The sequence below is a fragment of the Chiroxiphia lanceolata genome, chromosome 17, assembly GCF_009829145.1.
Source record: "Chiroxiphia lanceolata isolate bChiLan1 chromosome 17, bChiLan1.pri, whole genome shotgun sequence".
NCBI classification, from domain to species: domain Eukaryota; kingdom Metazoa; phylum Chordata; class Aves; order Passeriformes; family Pipridae; genus Chiroxiphia; species Chiroxiphia lanceolata.
In genome coordinates, this window is record NC_045653.1 from 1,235,178 (window position 1) to 1,256,867 (window position 21,690).

The 21,690-nt window shown below is 44.3% G+C and overlaps 1 protein-coding gene across 1 annotated transcript; it reads right to left on the reverse strand.

Annotated features, from left to right (window-relative positions):
- Positions 1–3: 3 nt before the first annotated feature.
- Positions 4–20,998, reverse strand: ERGIC3 (ERGIC and golgi 3). The gene is given in 15 exon segments (XM_032705008.1): positions 4–2,071; positions 3,036–3,091; positions 3,968–4,104; positions 4,909–4,973; positions 6,771–6,867; positions 7,505–7,536; positions 9,271–9,285; positions 16,089–16,146; positions 17,356–17,459; positions 17,462–17,520; positions 18,657–18,750; positions 19,992–20,111; positions 20,230–20,317; positions 20,701–20,771; positions 20,863–20,998. Coding segments are annotated over 15 exon segments (1,164 nt in total). The 5' UTR covers positions 20,951–20,998; the 3' UTR covers positions 4–1,991.
- Positions 20,999–21,690: the final 692 nt, after the last annotated feature.

Sequence of the window (21,690 nt, forward strand, 5' to 3'; positions counted from 1 at the left end):
GTGAATCTGTTATCTGCTTTACTTTTATCTGTTGTCTTAACATTTTATCTGTTATTTGCTTTACTTTTTGACCCCTTACAACTTTGAAAAGGGCACAGTTTCAGCCCCACCCATGGAACAAGACTGCAGACCCTGGGGACTGTCCCAAAGGAGGTTTCTCTCCTCCGGAGCAGGGTTAGCAGGATGTCTTTTATCACTTTCCATCACAAATATCCTTGATCCAGCTTTATCAAGGCTATTAGTCACTCGGCCTTTCAAGTCTATTAAAATCACCAGAACTCTTGTACTCATATCCTTCCAACTGATAGCAGAAGCCTCTATTATTTACCTATTAGTATCATTGATTTTCTGCCTCTTCAGGTAGAATCTCCCTTTCTGCATCTTCGATTTCTCTTCTCGACTCTTCTCAGTTTCCTTTTCTGAGTCTGAGTCTTGCACCTTCCCTTGATTTTCTCTAGGTGCTCAGCAGTGCCCTGGGCGATGCTCTCCAATGCTTTTCTAAAGTTTACAAGTAATTGGCCTTCTTATCAAGGACAAGCCAGTAGCTGATAACTGCTCCACTGGGGGTTAAGCTCCTGCTGCATTATTTCCATTCATCTTCCCCCCTCCTGACTATTCTTACAAAGCTGAGTGCTCTGGTAAGCCACTGAAGCTCTTCAGTTCACTTTTTGTTCCCAATCAAACATATAGACACTGCAGTAGTACTGTATGATCCCAACCCAACAGATTCATTAAATATCCTTGTAAAAAAACTACATTTCAAACGAACCTCTTTTTCAGTATTCTACACACACCTCAAATTGCTTCAAACTGGTTGACAAAACCAGTTTTTTATACTTTCCGGTTTATAGCTAAGTTCAAGTAACTCAAAGAACCAACCAACCAACCAAACCTACTCTCAAATGAATTATAAACCAGCTTTCTCTCTGCAGTATCTGATCCTGTGCCTGTCATGCTCTATGTGCACTGCTGGACCAATTGCTTGGACCAAGATTAGAGTCAATACCAAAGCAAATCCAGAGCTGAGATTTAAATCTAAGCAGTCTGTTTTACCTCAAATAAGGCAAGAACCCAAAAAAATTTTTTCCTCATTATTTTCAAATTTCTCCCAATATAGTTGCACATACCAAGCACTTTACTCACTTGTGTAGATTATTTAAAAGAAAAAAGCCCCATCATCATCACGATCTCTACCTACTTTGCCACAATGCAGGTGTGTCTGTTAATTCTAATTTCCAATTCAGTACCAGGATTAGTTCAAATAATTTAATTATTCCTCCAAATGCTTTACCAAAACAAAGAGAGGATAGACGTCATTTCAAAATATACACCAAGAGGAAGTGAAAAAAACCAATCCAATTTAAAAATCCATTAAAATTCCAAACACTTTTTTTTTTCCTGAAACATGAACTTGCATCTTTCATAAGAAAAGCAAGTGAGAGCCCCCCAGTATAGAAAGCACATCCCAAGTGCTTGGGCTCCCCACACAGCCCAGACTGGGATGGGATTCAGCACATTTTCACAGAGGTCTGGCACACAGCAGCAGCACACTCAGAAACATTTGCAAGAAAAATTAAAAAGCCCAGATGGTGTTGCTAGAAAGCCTGTTTGATGGCAGCTTCAATCCATTACAGGTCTCCCAACAATAAAGTACATTATTCCTGGAGGCAAACAGAATGCACCATCTCCAGCATCTCTGGCAGGAAGGGGGGCAGAACTGGGTGAACATGGACTGACACAAAAGGGGTTTTACAGCAGGGTCTGTACAGCCAGACACAATGGCTAATCTTTAGAGCAGTGAGGTTCAAACCTTCCATCCACAAATTAATGCAAGGAATGAGGGGACAGTAATACAAGAGTGGTTGGTGCCATCAGGAAGTTCCAAACCTTTTCTCCTGTGCACTCAGAAGATCACTTATGTTTCAAAAAAGCCTTTTTAGTTCTCCTTAAGAGTTTTTTTTTGGGGGAGGGGGGCTGAGGTCATTGCTTATTTATGTTGTCTTCCCAAGTTCAATTTTCTTCTGGATGGCACGTGCTGAGTGATAGATCAAGGAGTCAATGAAACCTGCAACTAAAGGGAAAAAACAAATGGGTCAAGCCAGACGTGCCTCAAAGAGAGACAACTCCCAAGGAAAGAAACACCTCTCCCATTCATTGCTCATTTCACAGTAACCTTAAAAGTAACTGCTCTATCAGATGCTACCCTCGATGGCTGCTCTTTATCAGAAACTGCAATGCACACCCACCCAGGACACAAAGCAAACCAAACCACTGCCTTTAGTGCTCTCTGCAGTATTTTCCCCAAATCTCCCCAGCCCTGAAGAAGCTTATTAATTCAGTGCTTGTTTGGCACCACAGAAAAAACTCAGAATAGGTCTACTGCACCACAAACCCCTGACAATCCTGCATCCACCATTTCACAGGACAGGAACCCCGAGCTCCTGCCTTAGAGTGAACACAGGGTGCCAGGGAGCCTTTTTTTAATGCTTTTATGACACTGAGATGGCTCTGTAGGAACAGCCTCTCCTCACAGGACACTGTCCAGTCCCTACAGAGCACTCACTGGAGCTCCTATGTGTGGGAGCACAGTTTGAAACCTCTGGGATGATTACAACCCATGGCAACCTGGGTTCACAGATTTTACTGGCTTTGGTTCCACATGAATCCAACTGTCTGCTTACAGACCCAAGCTGGCCAAGAAAACAGCACAGATGCCTTCACATAGTGTGTGAAAATCAGCTTTGTTTGAGAACAAAATGTTCTGTAGAGCATCAAAATGAAATATTATGACAGGTCTAATGAAATGAAATAGTATAATAGATCTACATCATCTACAGCATCTTGTAAGTCTGCAGTGCTAATTACAATCTGATGCCACTCCTGTGGCTCTGCAGAACATGCTATATCCCCTCCTGAAGGCTGAAATCATCTCTCCTCATCAAACAGGAATTTATTACCAGCCACTCTGACTTTAGAAAGAGTAAGATAGCAAATGTTTACACCTTAGAAAGAAAAAAGATTGAAAGGTGCAATACCTGTAAATATGCCTCCCACAATGGCACAAACTCCAGTGAGAAAGTGAGTAAAGGACCTATAATATGAACAATCACATGAGCTCAGGTAAGGAACAATTCACTAACAAAAACTAATTCATAATTATCATAATGTTCATCATAACACATAAGTATGCATTATCTAAATACTCATAGCTGAAAATTCATAGATTTAAGAATTAATATTGGCTACAGAACAGAGTGTGTCACTGATACTTTTACAGAGCATCACTGAGTAGCATGAAGAGCAAGTAACTGAATTTATAAACCTAAAGGATGGACTTTTAATCCCCAAGACATTATCAATTCCTACCCAGAGAGAATGCACAGCAGGCTGCTGTAACATAAAAACTAAATCCCTAACTACATGTTAATACATTTTAAGATATAGACATTGTCTGTCCCCTATTATGAACCTCAAATACCAGAGCTACAACTCCCCTGCAGTTACACGCCAGTGATTAACCCAGAGAGAAGGAAGAGGTTCCACACTGGCTGCAAGATGCAGAAAAACTACAGCAAATGCAGAGTAAGGAACCCGTTGGACCAGCGTGGGTACTGCTGGAGGTGCTGGTAAGATGGGTATGCTCTGTAAATCTAGCCCTCCCACTAAAAATTAGCCTGAACCAAGAACCATTACATCAGACTTCTGCTCCCTGCACCAGTTTTCTTTTCCATCTTGATGCTGGATTAAAATGCTTCAAGTAATAACAGAAAAAACCCCAATCCCTTATGGATGCTCACAAGGAGAGGAAGGGCCTCAGGGAGCACCTCTTCCTCCCCACTGCCTGGGAAGGGGCTCTGAAGGCTTTCAGGCATTTGCACTCTTCTGTCTAAGTGAGGATGAAGTTTTAAGCTATGCAAAATGACCAAATCAACGAAGGGTGAATGAACTAGACTGAAATGTCCCTTACCTGTGTTTCTCAGTCAGCTTCACCATCATGGGTGACAGTTCATACAGCACAAACACACCAGGCAGACCCTGGTCCCCCAGCAGCCCGTTTGCTATTTTCTCATGTCGTGTGACTGAGAACTGGTTGGTCCTTACCACCTACAAAACACAGGAAACAAACACAGCATTTTTCTGTTAACAGGGAACAGCAGAGGCAATTAAAATGTGAGTCCAGTGAACCACCTCAGTGCAGCCCTGCCCACTCATTCATGGGCGGCCTGACAGCGGTTACAAGGAGTCAGAAGGAGCTCTACCACAATCAGGTCTATTTTTACTACAGGCTACCAGTTAAAGCCCCAAGTAGCCCAAAGTATGAGGGATGCATCAGTCCCCAGGCTGGACTGTTTGGTCCCTGCTGGCAAGTAATGGCATAAGCTGTCCCTCTCAACCCCAAGTCCATGTCATCCTCTCCCAATATGCAGTCCAGCTAACCATGCTACAGGAGACAGCAGTGCTGGCAGAAACCTGTAGTTATTCAAGAGTGAGACAAAAGGAAATAAAGGAAATAAAGGCAGGAGAGTGCCAGGGCTACAGGACACAGATTGCCCATCTTCACATGAATGAAGATCATCCTTCAGCATTCTTCTGTGCCCTGCCAATCTTCTACATGTTGTTCACACCAGTCCTATTCTTACAGCAAAAAACTTGTGTTTCTGTAAAATAAAATTATGTTTTAATATCCCTAATAAGCTATCTGACACAAATTATGATCCCAGCTGAGAAAGATACTATCCCAGTTTCTTTACCAAATTCCACGTTTGGGAGTCCCACGTACTGAATGTACAACACAGTCCTTGGTATCCACCTGGCAACACACCTGGATCCAGTTACAGGCAGAATCAAGAATATGAGGAGAAAGTGAAGGCTTCCACTTGCCAAAGCGACAGGAAAAAAGGTACTTACTTCACCATCTACTTTCCTATACACAGTGGGGACCACTTTGACAAAATACTGAAACATCATGGAAGCTATAAGCAAAGACAGAGAGAGACACAATTAATACCCACAGTGACCTGGAAAACTTCACTGACAGGTCAGGTAGACACCAACTGGTTTGGTTCAACTTGTCAGGGAACATCTTTCTGCACAACAGCTGCAGGAGGATTTCCAGGACAGAACTGTCTGACATGAGTTTTCTTTTTGCCAAAGTGAATCTCGTTCCTCTTCCAACCAAACCCCAAACTACCAGCATTTTGGTCTTGACTAAATGGAAAACCTTCTACAAACCAATTATCTTGCTGCAGTTTTACTAGTAAAACTTCTTGAAAATTCTTATTCTAGCATATGAAAAGTCTTGTTTTTAACAACATAGCCTTAAGAAAACATAGCCCTAAATGAGTATCCTATATCAACTCCAACTAACATTGCAATTTACTCCTGAAGAAGCTTGGGATTTATTGTCTCAGGAGATGAAAAGGAAGATCTGGATCAGAGAAGAAAAAAATAGGACTACCCTTTCTCAGGTCTGTTGCCTCAGACCAGGCTGTTCTTTAAGTTCTCTTAAGGATAATGGAATGCAGGAGTTCCTCTGAAAACCTATTTTCTATGAAATTCTCTGGAGGGGAAGATTATTCATCCATTTCTATAACAGAAATAATTCTCACATATAATATCTTTAGCTGCAATACACATAAATTTGACCTGTTATCTACTTCTCTTCTTTACTGGAGCATATCTTCAGTTCTAATTCTTCAAGAATTTGCCAACTGGTTCTCTAAGGCTCAGGATGAAAATCTTGAGCTTACAGACAGAGTTCTACCAGCCAGCTACAGGCACCCTCTCAGGGAATTTGGTACTCCACACACTAACTACAGCATCGTGATCGTACTGAGCAGTATGACACTTGTAATTTTTCTGTACTTTCTTTTAGGCACCATCCTCTGATTTGGTGTGGCAGTTTGAGCCAAATTAGAAATCCAAAATCCAATTTTCAGGGCTAGCTGATTCAGCAGGTGAGTTGTTACACACTCCTTAGCGGATTCTGAGAGGTACAAGAATCAAAATTCATGGTGGAAAATTTAAAAGAATTAAAGGAAGAATTTAAAGGATTCAAGTAGAACTAACAATCCCACCAGCACTTCAAAGTTTTTTTCTCCAAGCTATATTACATACAGCACCAAGTGCCTGAAAAAACAAACTCTGCAGACTTCAGTGGATCTAAAAAAAAATAACTCTGCAGTGGCACGTAAAGTGAGGTGAGGATCTTTCATAGAAAATGCACACAAGCAGGCTTGTGGAAATAAACTCATGCACAGCAGCAGCATGAGGAGAGAATTCCCTTTCATTGTCAAACCAGCGAATCTGGAGCTATCTAGAAAAGATCAGCAATATTTCAACTTCACTGCAGCTCTTTCAGCTCCTACTGTTGAGTATGCCAAGGTCAGGTAGACACCACAGCTCTCCAGCAACTACTAATCAGGCCTATTTTCTCTGCCCTGAATCTTCCGGTTCTCTCTTACTGCACGTAGTATTCAGACAGGGCTCTCCTTGAACTATACCTGAGGTAAGCCTTTAATAATGATGTGCTGTCCCTTCTGTGCATCCATGAACACTGAACAGAGAGATCTTTCAGAAAGGTCACAGAATCAAAACATGTTGGCAGATTTGTTCCACACGAATGGAGACAGCTGCTCCAGAAAGAGCACAAGGAGGAGGAGTCCACAGAACACTCTTAGGGTTCTTAAATTGGGAACTTTTCTCCTGTTGTCTTCTGACACTTATTAATACAGACACTTAAAAAGGGATTTCTCTCAGCTGGCTTTTACCTTGCTGTGCAGTGACGGCTGTCCCATCCAGAGGGTTCACAATGCCTGGATAATCCCTTCCAAACGAGAGGTGTTTGATATAGTGTGTCATATTGATCTGAAACAGAAATGCTCACAACTCAAACAACTGCACAGCACATGGGGGGCAAGGTAAGGGGACTAAAGGTCATGGTTTGCATATTTTTCTGAGCGTGGCTCTAGAACAGAGACAGGTCCTCCTCTGTGCATCCTGACAGTAAAACACTTGGTCTTTTTTATTCATAGGAGATTTCAAGATGTGGGATTTCTCCTTATTCTGCTGGTAGTCCCCAGATCCCAGTGCCCTTCCCTCCCATGCACAGAGCAGGCTCTCCCACCCACTCCTGTCCCTGCCACAGGAGCACCATGCTGTCAGCTGCCTCGGTGGCACAGGTATGAGCACAATCTGCTTTCCTCCCAGTACAAGGTAAACTCCAACAGATCCAGAAGCACTTGTGAAAATGGCAGCCTTAGAAAACTGGGAAGCATAGATTAAGGAGCAAGGCAGGCTCAAGAAGAGGGGAACAGGCTTGCCAAGCAGCATGCAGATGTTCCAGAACATATTTCAGAGCCCTCTGTGATAGCAGGTCCCAGGTTCTGCTCAGATCCATAAAGGCAAATCTGCCACTACACCAAGATTGCAGTGTGGCAACAGCAGGGAAATCCAGAAGGAAAACAGACTAAGAGAACAAGAACACTGCCTTGGGACCACTTACATTATCGAGTCCAAAGCTCTGCAGATCGTGAACTGCAACAGAAAAATAGTTTAACAATATAGTTCAAATTGTCATAACAAGCATATCTGTCAACTACATTACAGCTGTATACCTCTCATTTCCATCATGATCTAAAATGGCAAGAAAGCTGCCTGGGATCTGCAGGATCATGGTGTTTATCAGCTTCACTGCCTGGGGAGTCACATGCCTTGGCACGTGAAGTGGAGCTGAGGACTAGTGAGGATGGCAAAATTTACAGGAGTAGCACAGTACCAGAGAAATTCCAGGGCAGCACTTCAGAAGGACCAAACTCAACTAACCTGCTACACTAGATTTACACTTTGTGTGACCCATATTAACAGTTATGGCTGTCCAAAAAAACCTGTCCCCATAGTGCTTCCACAGGCAAACCACCAATTAAGTAGTTTTTTAAAAACTCCTCTGCAACAAGTGATTTATAACTCTGCAATAAAGCGATTTATACGTTGAGTTTCTAAAACAGTCTTCCACCAGACCACAGGTTTATTTATCTTTGATCACTGAGGATTATGCTAAGCACAGGTGTACACACTCTAGGTTGCAGATAAATGTTTAGCTAGCCACAGTTCATTTAACATAAACCAACAGGATATTTAGCCTGCTTAGAGAAGAAACAGGAGGAGGAAACAGAAGATCTTTAAGAGATGGTCACCAAGGACCAGAGACTGTTATTTCTGAAGAAGCAAACACAATTCTTCATTTCCCTAACCACAGCTACTAGCCCAGTGAGGCAAAATAAAGAGACCTGTAAAACATCCTAAGTTTGTCAAGAACTCTGTTTTTATAGAACCAAGATTTATGCACTGTTTTAGTAACACAGTTTTAACAACTGCTATCTGAAGAATTCTCCCCATCTTGCACTTCTGACCTGAACAACCACAAGGCCTCCTTAGACTGTGAAATTCAGTCCTGAACCCCTGAAAGGGGATTAACAGCACTTATGGCCATTCAGGACTGCCAACAGACATGTGAAGACTCCAAGGAACCAAAGACAGTCACCCAAACATATTGCTCCAAGGTGAGCTAGGACACCAATTTTCAAACCAGGGATGAATTTCATGGAGGAAAGTATCTCACAGGAGCACAGTGACAGGAATATTGTGAGTGACAAAAGGATGCATCGTGAAGAGGGGACTGAAGCAGGGAACAACACAGCAAACGTTGCAGCTCAGGGAAGGAGTGAGCAAAGCTGAGATCTGAGCCCTCTGCCAGATGTTGCTGACTAAAAACACCACATCTCAACCTGCAGCCACCTTGATTACCCTTAGAAAAATCCAATGGCTTACAAACCCTGGGAAAACTTCCCATGGACTATCCAGAGATTAGCAGGCTCAGTGTAGGAATTCTCAGCAGAAATTCTCTAGCCTGTTGTACAAATGAGATTAAACGAGACAATTCTCTCATCTGACTTGAAAAGGCAGAAGTCTCTCCAACGAGTCAGGGTCTCCAACACCTAAGCTGCACAGTGCAGCTAAACATTTGCCAACACTTTAACTCCAACACTGAGGTATTAAAACAATTTAAGGCAAGGATTCTCAACCTTTTCCATCTCATTTACCACAGAAGAATGAACTGGGATGGCTCTTCTCTTAGCTTCCAGGAAATCTTCTCAAATCCCAGCCTAGATCAACAGCTTCTCCCAAAGATTTTTGGGCACAGGAAATAACAGAAATGTTAGCTCTGTAGTAAAGTTTTTTGGAGGAAAAAAAGGATACAGCAACACTTACTCTCAACAGCGTGCACTGCAAAAACAAGCAGAGTAGGAGAGAAAAGAGAAAAGTTCAGGTCCTTATAACAAAAGATACAGAGATTCAGGTAGAGTAGCATTTCAAACTCATACCAAAAAGGAGAAGAGTAACATCTTTGCTAGTGTACTTTCTAGGCCATATAAAATGACTCCCTAGCTAGCTAAAGGACTCTATATGGTCAAGTAAGCATTTAAAGAGTAACAGAGAACCCAAATTGCAGGAATTAATCACCAAAAGGAAAAACACTGTAGGATGTGCATATATGTTAAGTGAGCTCTAAAGCAGCATGCCAGACAACAATGCTGGTTATATTTAGATTCTTTTTCAGTCACAAGGTAACATAAAGGTCATTTTAGGAGCAAACAAGCTATCCAGAAATACACTCAAGGTTTACATTCACAACATATTAACACTCAAAGCTGGGTAACAAGGTTTTATTCTTAATCAGTCCTGTGCTACTTTCATCCCAGCTGATGCACAGAGAAGGTAACAAACCATGAGGCTGGTTTTGTTCATTCTGTTGCATGATCCCAACAAAGGTGAATACCAGGGAGGATGGGGGGCAGGGGAAATGTATGTTTGGACATTACATCTCAAAGCAGGTCAAGTAAACTCCTTTTTTTCTAATTTCAAAAGCCTGTTCTTGTACATTCAACGCTGTGCAATACATATATCCAACACTAATCAGTAACTGTTATAGACTTACAGGGTCTTATAGACTTATGGGCCTCCAAATCCTTCACAGAGCAATTCTGATCCCCTTTGTCACATGTTAGATCTCTGGTGATGCTTCTACAATAGCAAGGGTTTGGTGTGGAGAAGGTATGGCTGCTCCAGAGGGCTGCTTGACAAATGTCAGGCATTCCCAACAAGTTCGGCTCCGACGGATGACAGTGCAGTGACAAATGAAAATGTCACATCTGTGGTCTCCAAAACAGACTTCATATAAACTTGACAACAGTTTGTCCACCAGAAATCCGTGAGACCACATGTCCTTCAGCACCAAGACAACCAAACTCTGAAAAGAGTTCACCAGCATAAAAGGTCCTTAGCAATGCTGAGGATGAAGCAAGACTCTCAGCCTCTTGTATTCAATGTGGGGATAAAAACAGCTCCCCAGCAGACACTACTTTGGGACAGAAGTTAGAATGAGCTCACACATGCTCCTTCTATGGAAGGGATACTGCACAGGTGATCAACAGAGGATTTAGATTTCCTCCACACTGAACTGGTGTCCTTAACTGATGGAGATTGAGTCTCACATAATTTTTTTCAAGAATGTTGATGGGCAGACGAGCTCAGATAAGGAACTGGTATCTGTAGAGGCCTGTGCAATAGTAACAGGCCCACAACTAGTAGGGCTACAGGAAACCAACAGGGAAGGAGGCTGCAGTCTCTGCAGAAAAAAAAAAGGTAGTGTCGCTTGCTCTTGGTTGACATTGAGAAGATGCCAAGGGACTTGAAAAATGACAACCAGTCTGCAGTCAAAGACTTGGCATCCTTTTGCAATTCAGCAACCGAAACATTTAAAATTATGCAAAATAAGAGAGGCTATTAGGGCTCACCCAAGGATGCCTTCAAATAGGTTCTGGCTGTCAATCCCTAGCAGAGAAGGAAATAAACCCTCCCTACATAAGCAGAACACCAATGAAGATGTACAACTGACCAGTGGCTTTGTGCTCTTAGAGAGCTAACAAAGCTCCACACCTTTCTAAAGCAGAGCTTGGTGGTTCCAAATAGGCAGCTCCTTTTCCAAGACCATCATCATCTCAAAGACCAGTTTACCTGCATTTTTTTCTTCCACAATCATATCACAAATGAGGAGGAAAACAAATGGTAATGTCAAAAACAGCTTTATTCCTACAGTTGACCACGTAGGGTGTAAGAAAACCACAAAATCTGGACCACATACAGACTGCTTCACTCACAGAAACTGTCACAGTCACTGAGAGAGTGTCTTCAGGACAGAGAATGTCCTGAATGTTGTCATCAACACCAGCTTCTTTTCTAAGGATTTGCAGGAATCTCACGAGACATTTTAAGTAATCCTGAAACGCTGTCAAAAAAGCATGATGGCCAATGTCTTTTCTAAAGAACAGTGTTTTTCAGAACCTCAGCAACAGAATGGTCCAAAGATAACCTCAAGGAAGAACTGAGAAACCTCAGCTTCCCCTTGACCAGAAGAAATAGGGCAACGAGGAAGGAAGTCATATGAATATCATCTGTCTCCTGAGGAACCCACCAGTAAGGACTCTTCTGTATGCAGGAAACTCACTGCCCAGCACTGCAGATGAAGGAGACAGGCATGGACAGACACAGCAGCAGGGCCTGGACCACACACCTCAGAGCTTCAACAGCTCCCAGTCACTCCTCTTTCCTCTGAGACAGGAAGAGAAGAGAGAAGGTAGGAGCTGCTGCAAAGAAAACAGCTCTGATATCCAGTCACAAAGAGGCACAGCTGGTGCTGGAGACTGTCCTTACAGAGGCACAAGTGAAAGACAGAACTTCACCAAAACATGTAGCAGATGCATGAACCAAACCTCATCTCTCTCAATCCTAACCTAAAATCTCAGGTTAGGATTCAAAGCCTAAACAGACAACAGTGAAGCAACTCCAACCTCAGCTAGAACCAAATGAATAAGCAGGAGAGTGCAGGAGAGCCAGAACTACTAGTTTCAGTGCCAAAAAATCTGATTGGAAGTGCTCCAGTCCTCCTCACAATCTCTTTCAACCCTCCTCCTTAATGACCTGGGATTCTCAGTGCAACTGGACCACCGATGAGCTGAGGAACGAGACAAGACCATTTGCAGCCAGTATGACATTCAGCAGCTGGGGGTCTTCTCTGACACTGGTGATGTGGCATCACAGTGCAGGCCTAAAGCAACCAGTTTGCAATGCTTCCACTCACTTGGGATGAAAATCAGCCTCACTGCTTGCTTCAAAAGCAACACATTTCCAAAGCTTCAGCTCAGATGCTCTGGGAACACAGCATGTGAAGCACAGAGATGGAGTATCTGTCCAAGAAGTGCAAGCATTATATTTATGCACTAGCTATAAGTTAATTAACCATTATAGACGGCACAAAGGCATAAGATCAGCTGTGTGAATCATCCTAGAGAGGACAATTCTGATGACCTGAGATTAGGAATTAGTAGTAATACACACTAAAACATCTAGTAGCAGTGAAAAAAAAAAAAAGAAAATATGAACAAAGCCTATATTGCAGAAATACCTCTAGTAGTAAAGTGCTCAGCCTCCAATGGAGAGCTGAGAATACAGCACCTCCTTATGCAAATAAAAAGGTATAAAGATTGTGCTACACATAACTGAAGATAAATAACTAAACAGAAATAAAATTGCATCTTATACAGTGCTGGTTCTGGTTTGCATGTGTGTCAGCCCTGTGTCTTCTCTTACTTCTTATGCTACTCTCTGAAAAAAAAAAAAAGCCATTTAAACTTGCTTTGCCCCAGGAGAGAAGTTTGAAGATGTTAACACCGAGCACACGAGTTTAGAACCTCAGATCAGGTTACATTTGGAGTCAGACCTACAAAGTGCTGCTGAATAGGAGCCTTGGTACTGTCACAGCGGTGCCTCTGCCCGTTCTCTGGCTGCAGATCTATGAAACAACAGGAACCTTCAGGAGAAGGGGACAGGAACAGTGTAAGAAACTGAAAGCTGGTGTGCAAGCTTCAGTTTTGAAAAGCACCAGAAAATAAACTGTGGACTCAGGTCCACCACCCAGCTGTACAAACGTGGTACGATACTCAGTGGGAGGCAAGGAGAGCAGTGCAATGGACTGAACTTTCCAGTTTCCTTCACCCCCATCTTCTCTACTGATTCACATCACTGGAGAATAGAAGGAAGGAGCAAAACTATTGTCAGTCATTACAGTTTTGCACCAAACAGGTCCAGTAAAATTATTATTTTTAGTGTATTGCTAATGTGACTTTTGACAGTAACAGTTTGGAATACTCAGACCTCTCTTAGACATTCAACTTCACCCTGTGTGACATTCTGTCAAGTGTATTAACAGGACTGAGCATTAATGGAGACCTTACTGAAGGGATGAAACATCACATACAGCTAAGTTTTTGTGTGGAACAACAATCCAAATGAGATCTTTCCATGTGAGTTCCGGAAATATCTCACACATCTCTGTCCTCTAATATTAGTCAAATTCTTTATCTGTAATTAAAGGGGGGAACCCCAAAGGATTGTGAAGAAAGGTTATAGTGAAGTATGTACAACACAATGACCAAGCTCTCAGTTGCCCATTTCCCTTACATTTTCAGGGAAAATTCCTTGTTTTTTGGTTAGTACCATGAAAACGCTGCCAAGGAAAAGGCTGTGTAAAAAGCGAAATCACATGTTACAAGTAACTAGGAAAGCAAGAGAGAACAAAAGAAGAAAGTCATTAGGCCACTGCCTACATCATGCTTAGCCTGGACCTTAATTCTGGGCGCAGTCTGGCACCTGCAGACAGAGCTGAACTGAAAGAGGTTGAGAAATCCTGCAAGGAAGCTCAGAGGTTGAATGGCTTCCACTAAGGACCATCTGCATAAGCTGTGACTTTCCAGCTAGGGAAAGACATGATCTGAGCCTGGCACAGGAAAGGTCTAGGACACCCTGAGAGGTAAGGAGAGAGCATGCAGTGACCACACTTTTCCCACAGAGGAAGAGGCCAGTGGGAGCAAGGAAATGAGTGGATGTGTTTTGCAGGTTGGCAGTAACTATACAGCCCTTTTGGATTTACCTGTATTTTCCCACTGAATTTTCAATTCAGCTGTTCAAGACTTCTGGGAGACATGGAATTAGAGAGCTTTCCTGACCTCATCTCCTCCTCTTTGTGCACAAAGTACTTGCTCTCAGGCAGCCAGTCTGCATTCCTGCCTGTCACAGAGAGCAGATGCAATGCAGAGATGCTTCTCCTTAACTTGGATACATGCTGTGACAGTGTCAATCCTGGCTGTAGTAAGGTTGCTGTTGCCATGCTAGTTTAAGTACACAAAGCAAATTTTGCCACAATAAATGAAATATTTTTTTAAGAACAAGCAATATTGCAGGGAAAACCAGGCTTTCTTCACTGTTGTTGTTTGCACAAAATTGCTTCTTCACCTGTAGAAACTGTGCTCAAAAGTTTGTTTGTTCTTCTCCAAATACACCAGTTACTCTCACCAAGTACATTGCATTCTCCCCAAACCTTCACCTCAGTGGTACAGGTTAAACTGGAGTGAGTGACAGAAGGGAAGAAACTCAGGCTGACACATTACAGCTCTTTGTGAAACCTTTGTGAAATTTCAAGCTTCAAAACCCTGATCAAGGGAAAAGATGGATTTGATGGGTTCAGTGGATGGTCACATCCAAAGGGTAGTTAGTGGTCCATGGCTCCATGTCCAGATGAAGATCAGTGGCAAGTCGTGTACCTCAGGGATCCATGCTGGGACCAGTAATGTTTAATGTCCTCATCAATGGCACTGACAGTGGGGTTGAGTGCACCCTCAGCCAGGCTGCAGATGATACCAAGCTGACGAGTGAGGCTGACATGCTTGAGGGATGAGATGCTATCCAGAGGGACCTGTACAAACTTGAGAAGTGGGGCCTCATGAGCCTCATGAGGTTTAACACGACCAAGTGCTGGTGTTGCACCTGGGTTGGGGCAATCCCCACTGTCAATATAGGCTGGTGGATGAACAAGTCAAAACCAGCCATGGGGAGATGGAGTTGAGGGTGTTGGTGGACAAGAAGCTCAACACAGCCCAGCCATGTGCAGTCCAGAAAACACCAGCACCCTGGGTCATCCACCAGAATGTGGGCAGCAGGGGAGGGGGTGGATTCTCCTGCTCTATTCCACTCAGGTGAGACCTCACTTGCAGTGCCACCTCCAGCTGTGGGGTCCCCAGTACAGGAAAAATGTGGACCTGCTGGAGAGAGTCCAGAGGAGGCCACGGAGATGCTCTGAGGCTGGAGCCCCTCTGCTCTGGAGCCAGGCTGGGAGAGCTGGGGGTGTTCACCTGGAGAAGAGGAGCTCCAGGGAGACCTGAGAGCCCCTTCCAGTGCCTAAAGGGGCCCTACAAGAAAGATGGAGACAGACCTTTTATCAGGGCCTGTTGTGATAGGACAAGGGGCAATGGTTTTAAACTAAAAAAGTGTAAATTCAGACTAGATATAAGGAGGTAATTGTATGTGCCAAAGGTGGTGAGGCCCTGGCACGGGTTGCCCAGAGACGTGGTGGATGCCCAGTTCCTGGAAGGGATTCAAGGCCAGGCTGGATGGGGCTCTGAGCAACCTGGTCTAGTGGAAGGTGTCCCTGTCCCTTACAGGGGGGTTGGACTAGTTGGCCTTTAAAAGCTCCCTTCCAACTCAAACCATTCCATGATTCTATAAACAACCACTATTGTTCCGGCCCACTGTGTATTTACATCTCTGAGGAAGTCCTTCACAACTTAAATTTTACTCTGAGAGTCCTAATGGCAGAAAATACCCTTCAAGAGGTACTGGTACTCAGGTCCTGGACTGAACACCTCACTTGAGGTTGTTTCACTGCAGAGAAGAAAAGTTTTGTAGAACTGAGAGACTGCCCAGAAACATTCCCTCCCAAGTTCTTCCATGCCCATGTGGCAGCATCTCTAGAAACCACTTTTCTGTTCTAAACCTCTGTAACAAAACTTCAACATCCTCCCCACTGTAGCAGTGGTGTTGTTATTATGTATAGCAATGCAAAGATATTAGAAGAAAACAGTCAGACACCCTTGAAAGCAAAAGGTCACAATAAGCAGGAAAAGAAAATACTTTACCATGCACATGAGACTGCTGGAAACTTTTTCCTGGTGCAAAGTGGAAATTTCCAGCTACCTGCAGGAGAGAGTAACCTTTCATTAAATGGTCCAAGTCTATGTAAGTAAAGTCATTGTACTGGTGTTTGGATTTTTAAGACACCAAACAACTCATTTTCACAGGTGACAGTGTCAGCAGACATTATTATAAGAGAGGTATGAATTTCCCCTGTTCCTCACAGGCAGTGACACTGAAAGCCATAATTACATACTGATGTGGATAACAGCTGTTCTATGCAGATTATTCAGTGGATGTAAAAATGGGGAGAAGGAGGAGTTAACTCCCAGTAGGAGGGAATGGACTGGTGCAGCAGGAAATATAAAGCAGTATGAAAGAAAAGGAGTGGAAAAAGTAACTGAGAGTGAGCAGGGTAAGAAAACACTTAACACAATAATCTAAAGTGATCCAATGTACACACCCATGAAAATAAGCTGCATGCAAAAATAAAGCACTAAACCTACCATAAAAAAAAATAAATACCAAACAAAAAACTCCAAAAGATAAACTGTTAAAATTTAATCCTGGACTTTAAAAGGGATGTGGATATTAGGTGCCAATGCTCCCTGACACTTACTAGCAATCATATACACACAAAAAAAGGAGTTTGAAATACAATGAACAAAAAAATAGCCTAGGTTTGACTTTCAGAAGGCACTTGGGTATGTAACCTCTGTGTTCTGGTTTGGGTAACCTGCCACGGCAGGGTGGTTACCTGGTGCATCTTGTACATTTTCATAGATCACTTGCAAAAACCACCTCTCAGCATTTTCAGCTTTGACAACCAACTCCAATAGCTTTGCTTCCACTCTTTTTCTAAAGAAGATAACACTTCACTCTCCAGGACCTCTGTGGGCAAGTTGTTTGTTCCTGCTATCTCTAGCATCTGATTTAAGACTAGAAAGGCAGGTGGGACAATTCAAGCTCAAAGAAGCTGCCTCTCCTCCTCCAGAAATCTTAGCAAAAAGACTCAGTACCCAGGTGGGAGAAAAGATAAACCCTCTCAGCTGCCATGTTTCCTACCAGCCCACAGAACGCGAACCAGAATTAAGTTCCCACCGCTTTTCCTGACTCTTCTCCTGAATCCCATGACAGGTATAGGGACCTTGCTGATCCCGGAGGTTATTCTCTGACAGACTTGAACCTGGAAAAGGAGAGGAATGCCCCAACTCTGCCTTTTCATAGTCTTCACCATCATGCAGCAGGTTCACAGCAAAAGCTCTCTCTCACCTTGTTGACCTCTAGGAAACCATACACTTGGCAGCCCTCATTCTTCTGCTCTTGCATTTTCTGGCTAAACCCTTCCCCTCTGCACTGCTCTATGCTATCCGGTTCTTGAAGGCCCAGCCTCGCCGCCTGTATGCTTCTCTGACATCATCACAAGTATTACAACACCTGCAAAAAGCACAAGCACCATCTTACCATCTTTAGCGCTAACAAGAGATGCTCCAGCTCAGGACTTGAATCCTTGACGGATCCTTCTTCAACAAAGCAATAAAGCAAACGCTGGGACTGGACACTGAAAGGTCACTCAATGCTCCTGAAGGAGCTCGAGCTTTTGTGTGCCTTTTGAGATTTTGAGGTGAGGGTTCAAGCTCTTTGAATGCAGGTCTGGAGTCTGAAGAGGGCTCTGCCTGCCCAGTTACACAGCCAAGGCAGTCCCTGGCCACACAAACAACATCAGTGTCCCACAGCTATGAGCAGTTTGGAGCTTCCTCATGTGAACAAGCATCTCCCTGTTTCTATTCCTCCTTTCCTCTGTTTTTAGGCCAGATATTGGGCTAAAAGGGAAGCTTAATAGCAAACTTTCTTGCGCTTTTCTACCTCTGGATAACAACTTGGTTACCAGAAAAAAAACAGGTTTCTTCCTTGGTTCTATGTTTTGCTCAACCAAAGATAAGTTGAAGGCAGGAATTCTGAATCCCTCAACATGGAAACATCTTTGGGGAAGAACACAACTTGACAGATGAGACAAACCAAGTTACTAACAAGCCAAAAATAGCCAAAGTTAGTCCAGAACATATGGACTATCATGGATCCATATTTACAAGAATTTGCAGGTAGGAGGAATGAGAAACACCAAAAGACACTCACTGTTTGTGCACGTGATAGATATCTGACCCTTGCTCCTGTAAGGATGCAATGCCAGCAGCAGAGGTGAGAAGGCAAGGCCATAACCAGGTTTTATGTCAAGACAGCTCATGTAACAGTGAAATCATTTACACACCTCCCCTCTGGACACCAAATAAATCCAGAAAATATCTCATCTGCCGAGATACAATCTCTTGCACAAGCTGCTTAAACAGGCATGTAGACAATCCAGACAACCTAACTGCACCTTCTTAACCATCGTGAGTGCAGCTTTCAAAGGTATAGCCAAACCACAACAGCTCTCATCACTCTCTGAACACATGCCCAGGAGGAGGATTTCATTGCACAGACCTGCACAGACATTTGGAAAAAAAATACACATGCAACATACCTGTATGAATTCAAGTGCTAAGAAGATAGGAAAAAGGTGTAAAGGTTACCGAATGTCCTCCGACTCTGCCCCGTAACAGCTCTCGCAGCGATCAGCATCCAAAGAATTTGGATCAAACACTTTTTCTTCTTCTTTCCCCAGCTCTAAGACAGAAGAGGATTCAAAGTGATAAGGCATGTCTAGAAACTCTGTCTTGTACTCTTGTTCTGCTCTGTACACAATGACTGTTCCACACACGATGTGCAGCTGCACATCCCGCACCCAAAGCCCACTTGAAATGGCATGTATGGAGCCTGCTGGGGCGTGAAGTAAGACAAGGAGTGTAGCATTTGTCATCTCAAGAACAGCCTCCATGGAAAGAACTGGCTATCTGTAAGCCTTGCTGGAGCATCAATCAGACATTACTTGCATAAAGATTTTCCTAAAATATTGTCTAAAGTAGACCCACTCAGTACATTATGACTGATGCAGGACCTGCTTCACAACACACTGAACAGTTTTTGTCCCCAGGCTTCACACTTGCAATATCACAACCCATGAGGGCTGCTAAGCGACACAGCAGTAAGAGAACTATCACCACATTCCCATGACAACTGGAGACTGGAGACTGCCAACTGTTCAGCTCTTGGCTTAGTTTAGCTTTTCAATATCAACAACAGAAATGTTAAAACTGAGTGATACAAAGCTACACATTTGGTCATGCCGATACGTAGAACCACACTGACTCCCAGAAAAGGGAATAAGGAGATCATGTTTTGGAAAGGAAAAGTCAGAACAGTATTACTGTGAGGTTGCAATGCTTTGCTAGAATCATTTCTAGTTCATATCGAAGTACAACGATGAGTCATAACATGTAAAAAATGTAGACGACAGGTTTACGAAGCCAAGGATCACTTATTACAGCTTGTAACCAATAAATCAACTCAAATATATTTACCAGGTATCCATTAACACACACAAACTTAATAACGTGCAAGTTTAGGCTTAAGGGTCAAGTCACTGGAGCCTTCCCTAGAGAGAGGCTCTTTCCTCGAACCACATCGTGCCACCTGTCCATCTACTGTGATTTAAAGATACAAACAAAGCCAAATATTGTCAGAATAGTTGCTTGATTTTTAGTCACAAAAGACCACTAACTGAGCACTTTATTCCTCAAATGCATCTATGGGTCCTTGTCATAATTTCAGAGGGACCAAGCAAAGATTTCCTTGCAAAAGTAGGGAGTATAAAAGTAGTTTAATAGATTCGTGTGCTACAAACTCTTCAAGACTTTGTGGCATTTAAAAACTCTACAGCTGTCACTTGTTCCTGTGAATCTCAAAACAGGCATACAGTGGGAAGACTACCAGAGCATCCATCCAAGACAGGCAGAACAGCATCTTACCATGTCTCTCTGCCTCTGGTGTCACACGATTGCCAGCTTTATCCAAACGCTGTTTAAACAGATTGTGCTCTACATCCAGCTGCTGCTCTCCTGCTACGTCCATGGCATCGATGCTCAGATCTGAAACCAATGAGAGAGGAAAGTGGTCTGTAAACACACATTTGTTATGGGCTCATCTAGCCTCTGAAGCCCTTGCCAAGGATGAAAATCATCCTCAGCTTTCACAAGTCTGACTCACAAGCACAAGGCATATGTGGAAAAATAACATCTAGATTGATCTTCAGTTTATCTCCCCTTGATTTGTCAACATACAACTCCGGATGAACCTGGGAACAAAGAAAAAAACAGAGTCCCGTTTCACTTGGAAGCAAATCAAAAGGTCCCTTTCCCTCGAGTGCTCTGGCCCAGCAGCTGATGTTAAAGACAAGGTATTTGCCAGACACCTGAGCTGCTGCCACCCACACGGTAGCTCAGCGTTGCCATTTGCAGTGGCGTTAAAAAAGAGAATAACTGGGAGATGTCTGACCGTGGGGAGGGGCCGGGGGTCCCGCGCTTGCTCCCCCTTCCCTGCCGGGCACTGTGGGCTGCTCGCAGGCGTGTCCAGCGCTCCCCTCGCCGGGGAAGCCAGTCCGACCCCCGGGGGAACGCCGCGAACCGCGGGGCTGCGCCGGCAAAGCCGCCCCTGGGCCGCCCCGCCGCCAGGACTCACCTCCTTGGTGAGGTAGTACTGCAGCTCCGAGAAGAAAAGCAGCACCATGATGAGCCCGCTGACAGCCGTCACTGCCGGGGAGAGGAGAACCGCCGTCAGCGCCGCCGCCCGCCCGCCGCCGGCCCGCCAGGGCCCCCCGGCCGCCCGCAGCCCCTCGCTCACCCAGCGCTCCCCCGCACGTCTTGACCCGAAAGTCTTCCAGGGTCTTGGGGAAGGCGTCGAAGCGCTTCAGCCGCCACAGCGAGTCCATGACGCCGCGCGGCCCGGAACAGGACGGTCCTTCCGGGGCCGGGCTCGCCCGCGGGCCCGCCCCTGGCGCAGAGCGGCTCGGCCTGCCCGGGACAGCCGCTCCATCCCGGCCTGGGAGCGCTGGGTTGGGCTCTGGGGCCTTTGGAGAGCAGCCGAACTGTGCCCCCGGCCGGCTGTCGCGGTAACACCGCGGAAAGCAGAGCGTCCCGGCAAAGTCCCAGTGCTTCGGAGGGAAAAAGAGAAGGGAAGGGAAAAGGAAGAGAGAGAAAAGACAGGAAAGGGGACAGGGAAAGCAAACCTTCCCCCTTAATTCTCTCTCCCAGCTTCGATCCCTGCCGTGCTCTCTCCACTCCTTCATTCCATAACACCTCAGATTCCCGTTTCTCATCGCAGGGAACAGCGCTGCCCTCAAGAGGGGAAATCCCACAACAGCTCAGAATAGCCTCGATAGGCCAGGGAAAAACAAGACTAATCTTTTCTTGAATAAACTTTTTATTGCAAAATATTAAACCCCCTATTTCTAAGAGATGTTTCAAAACGCAAACACAACATTTCCCACAGCCCAACATAACCCCAGTGTGAGAAGGGCACAGGACAGGAGCCCTGTGATGCTGCAGCTACCCCTCTACAGGAAATCAGTGCTCAGAGGCTGCTCCAGTTCTGTCTCTGCCTCCAGAGCAGCAGCGTTTGGCTCCCTGCATGCAGCTGCCGAGGAACTGCACAGCTCTCGATGTCATCCTG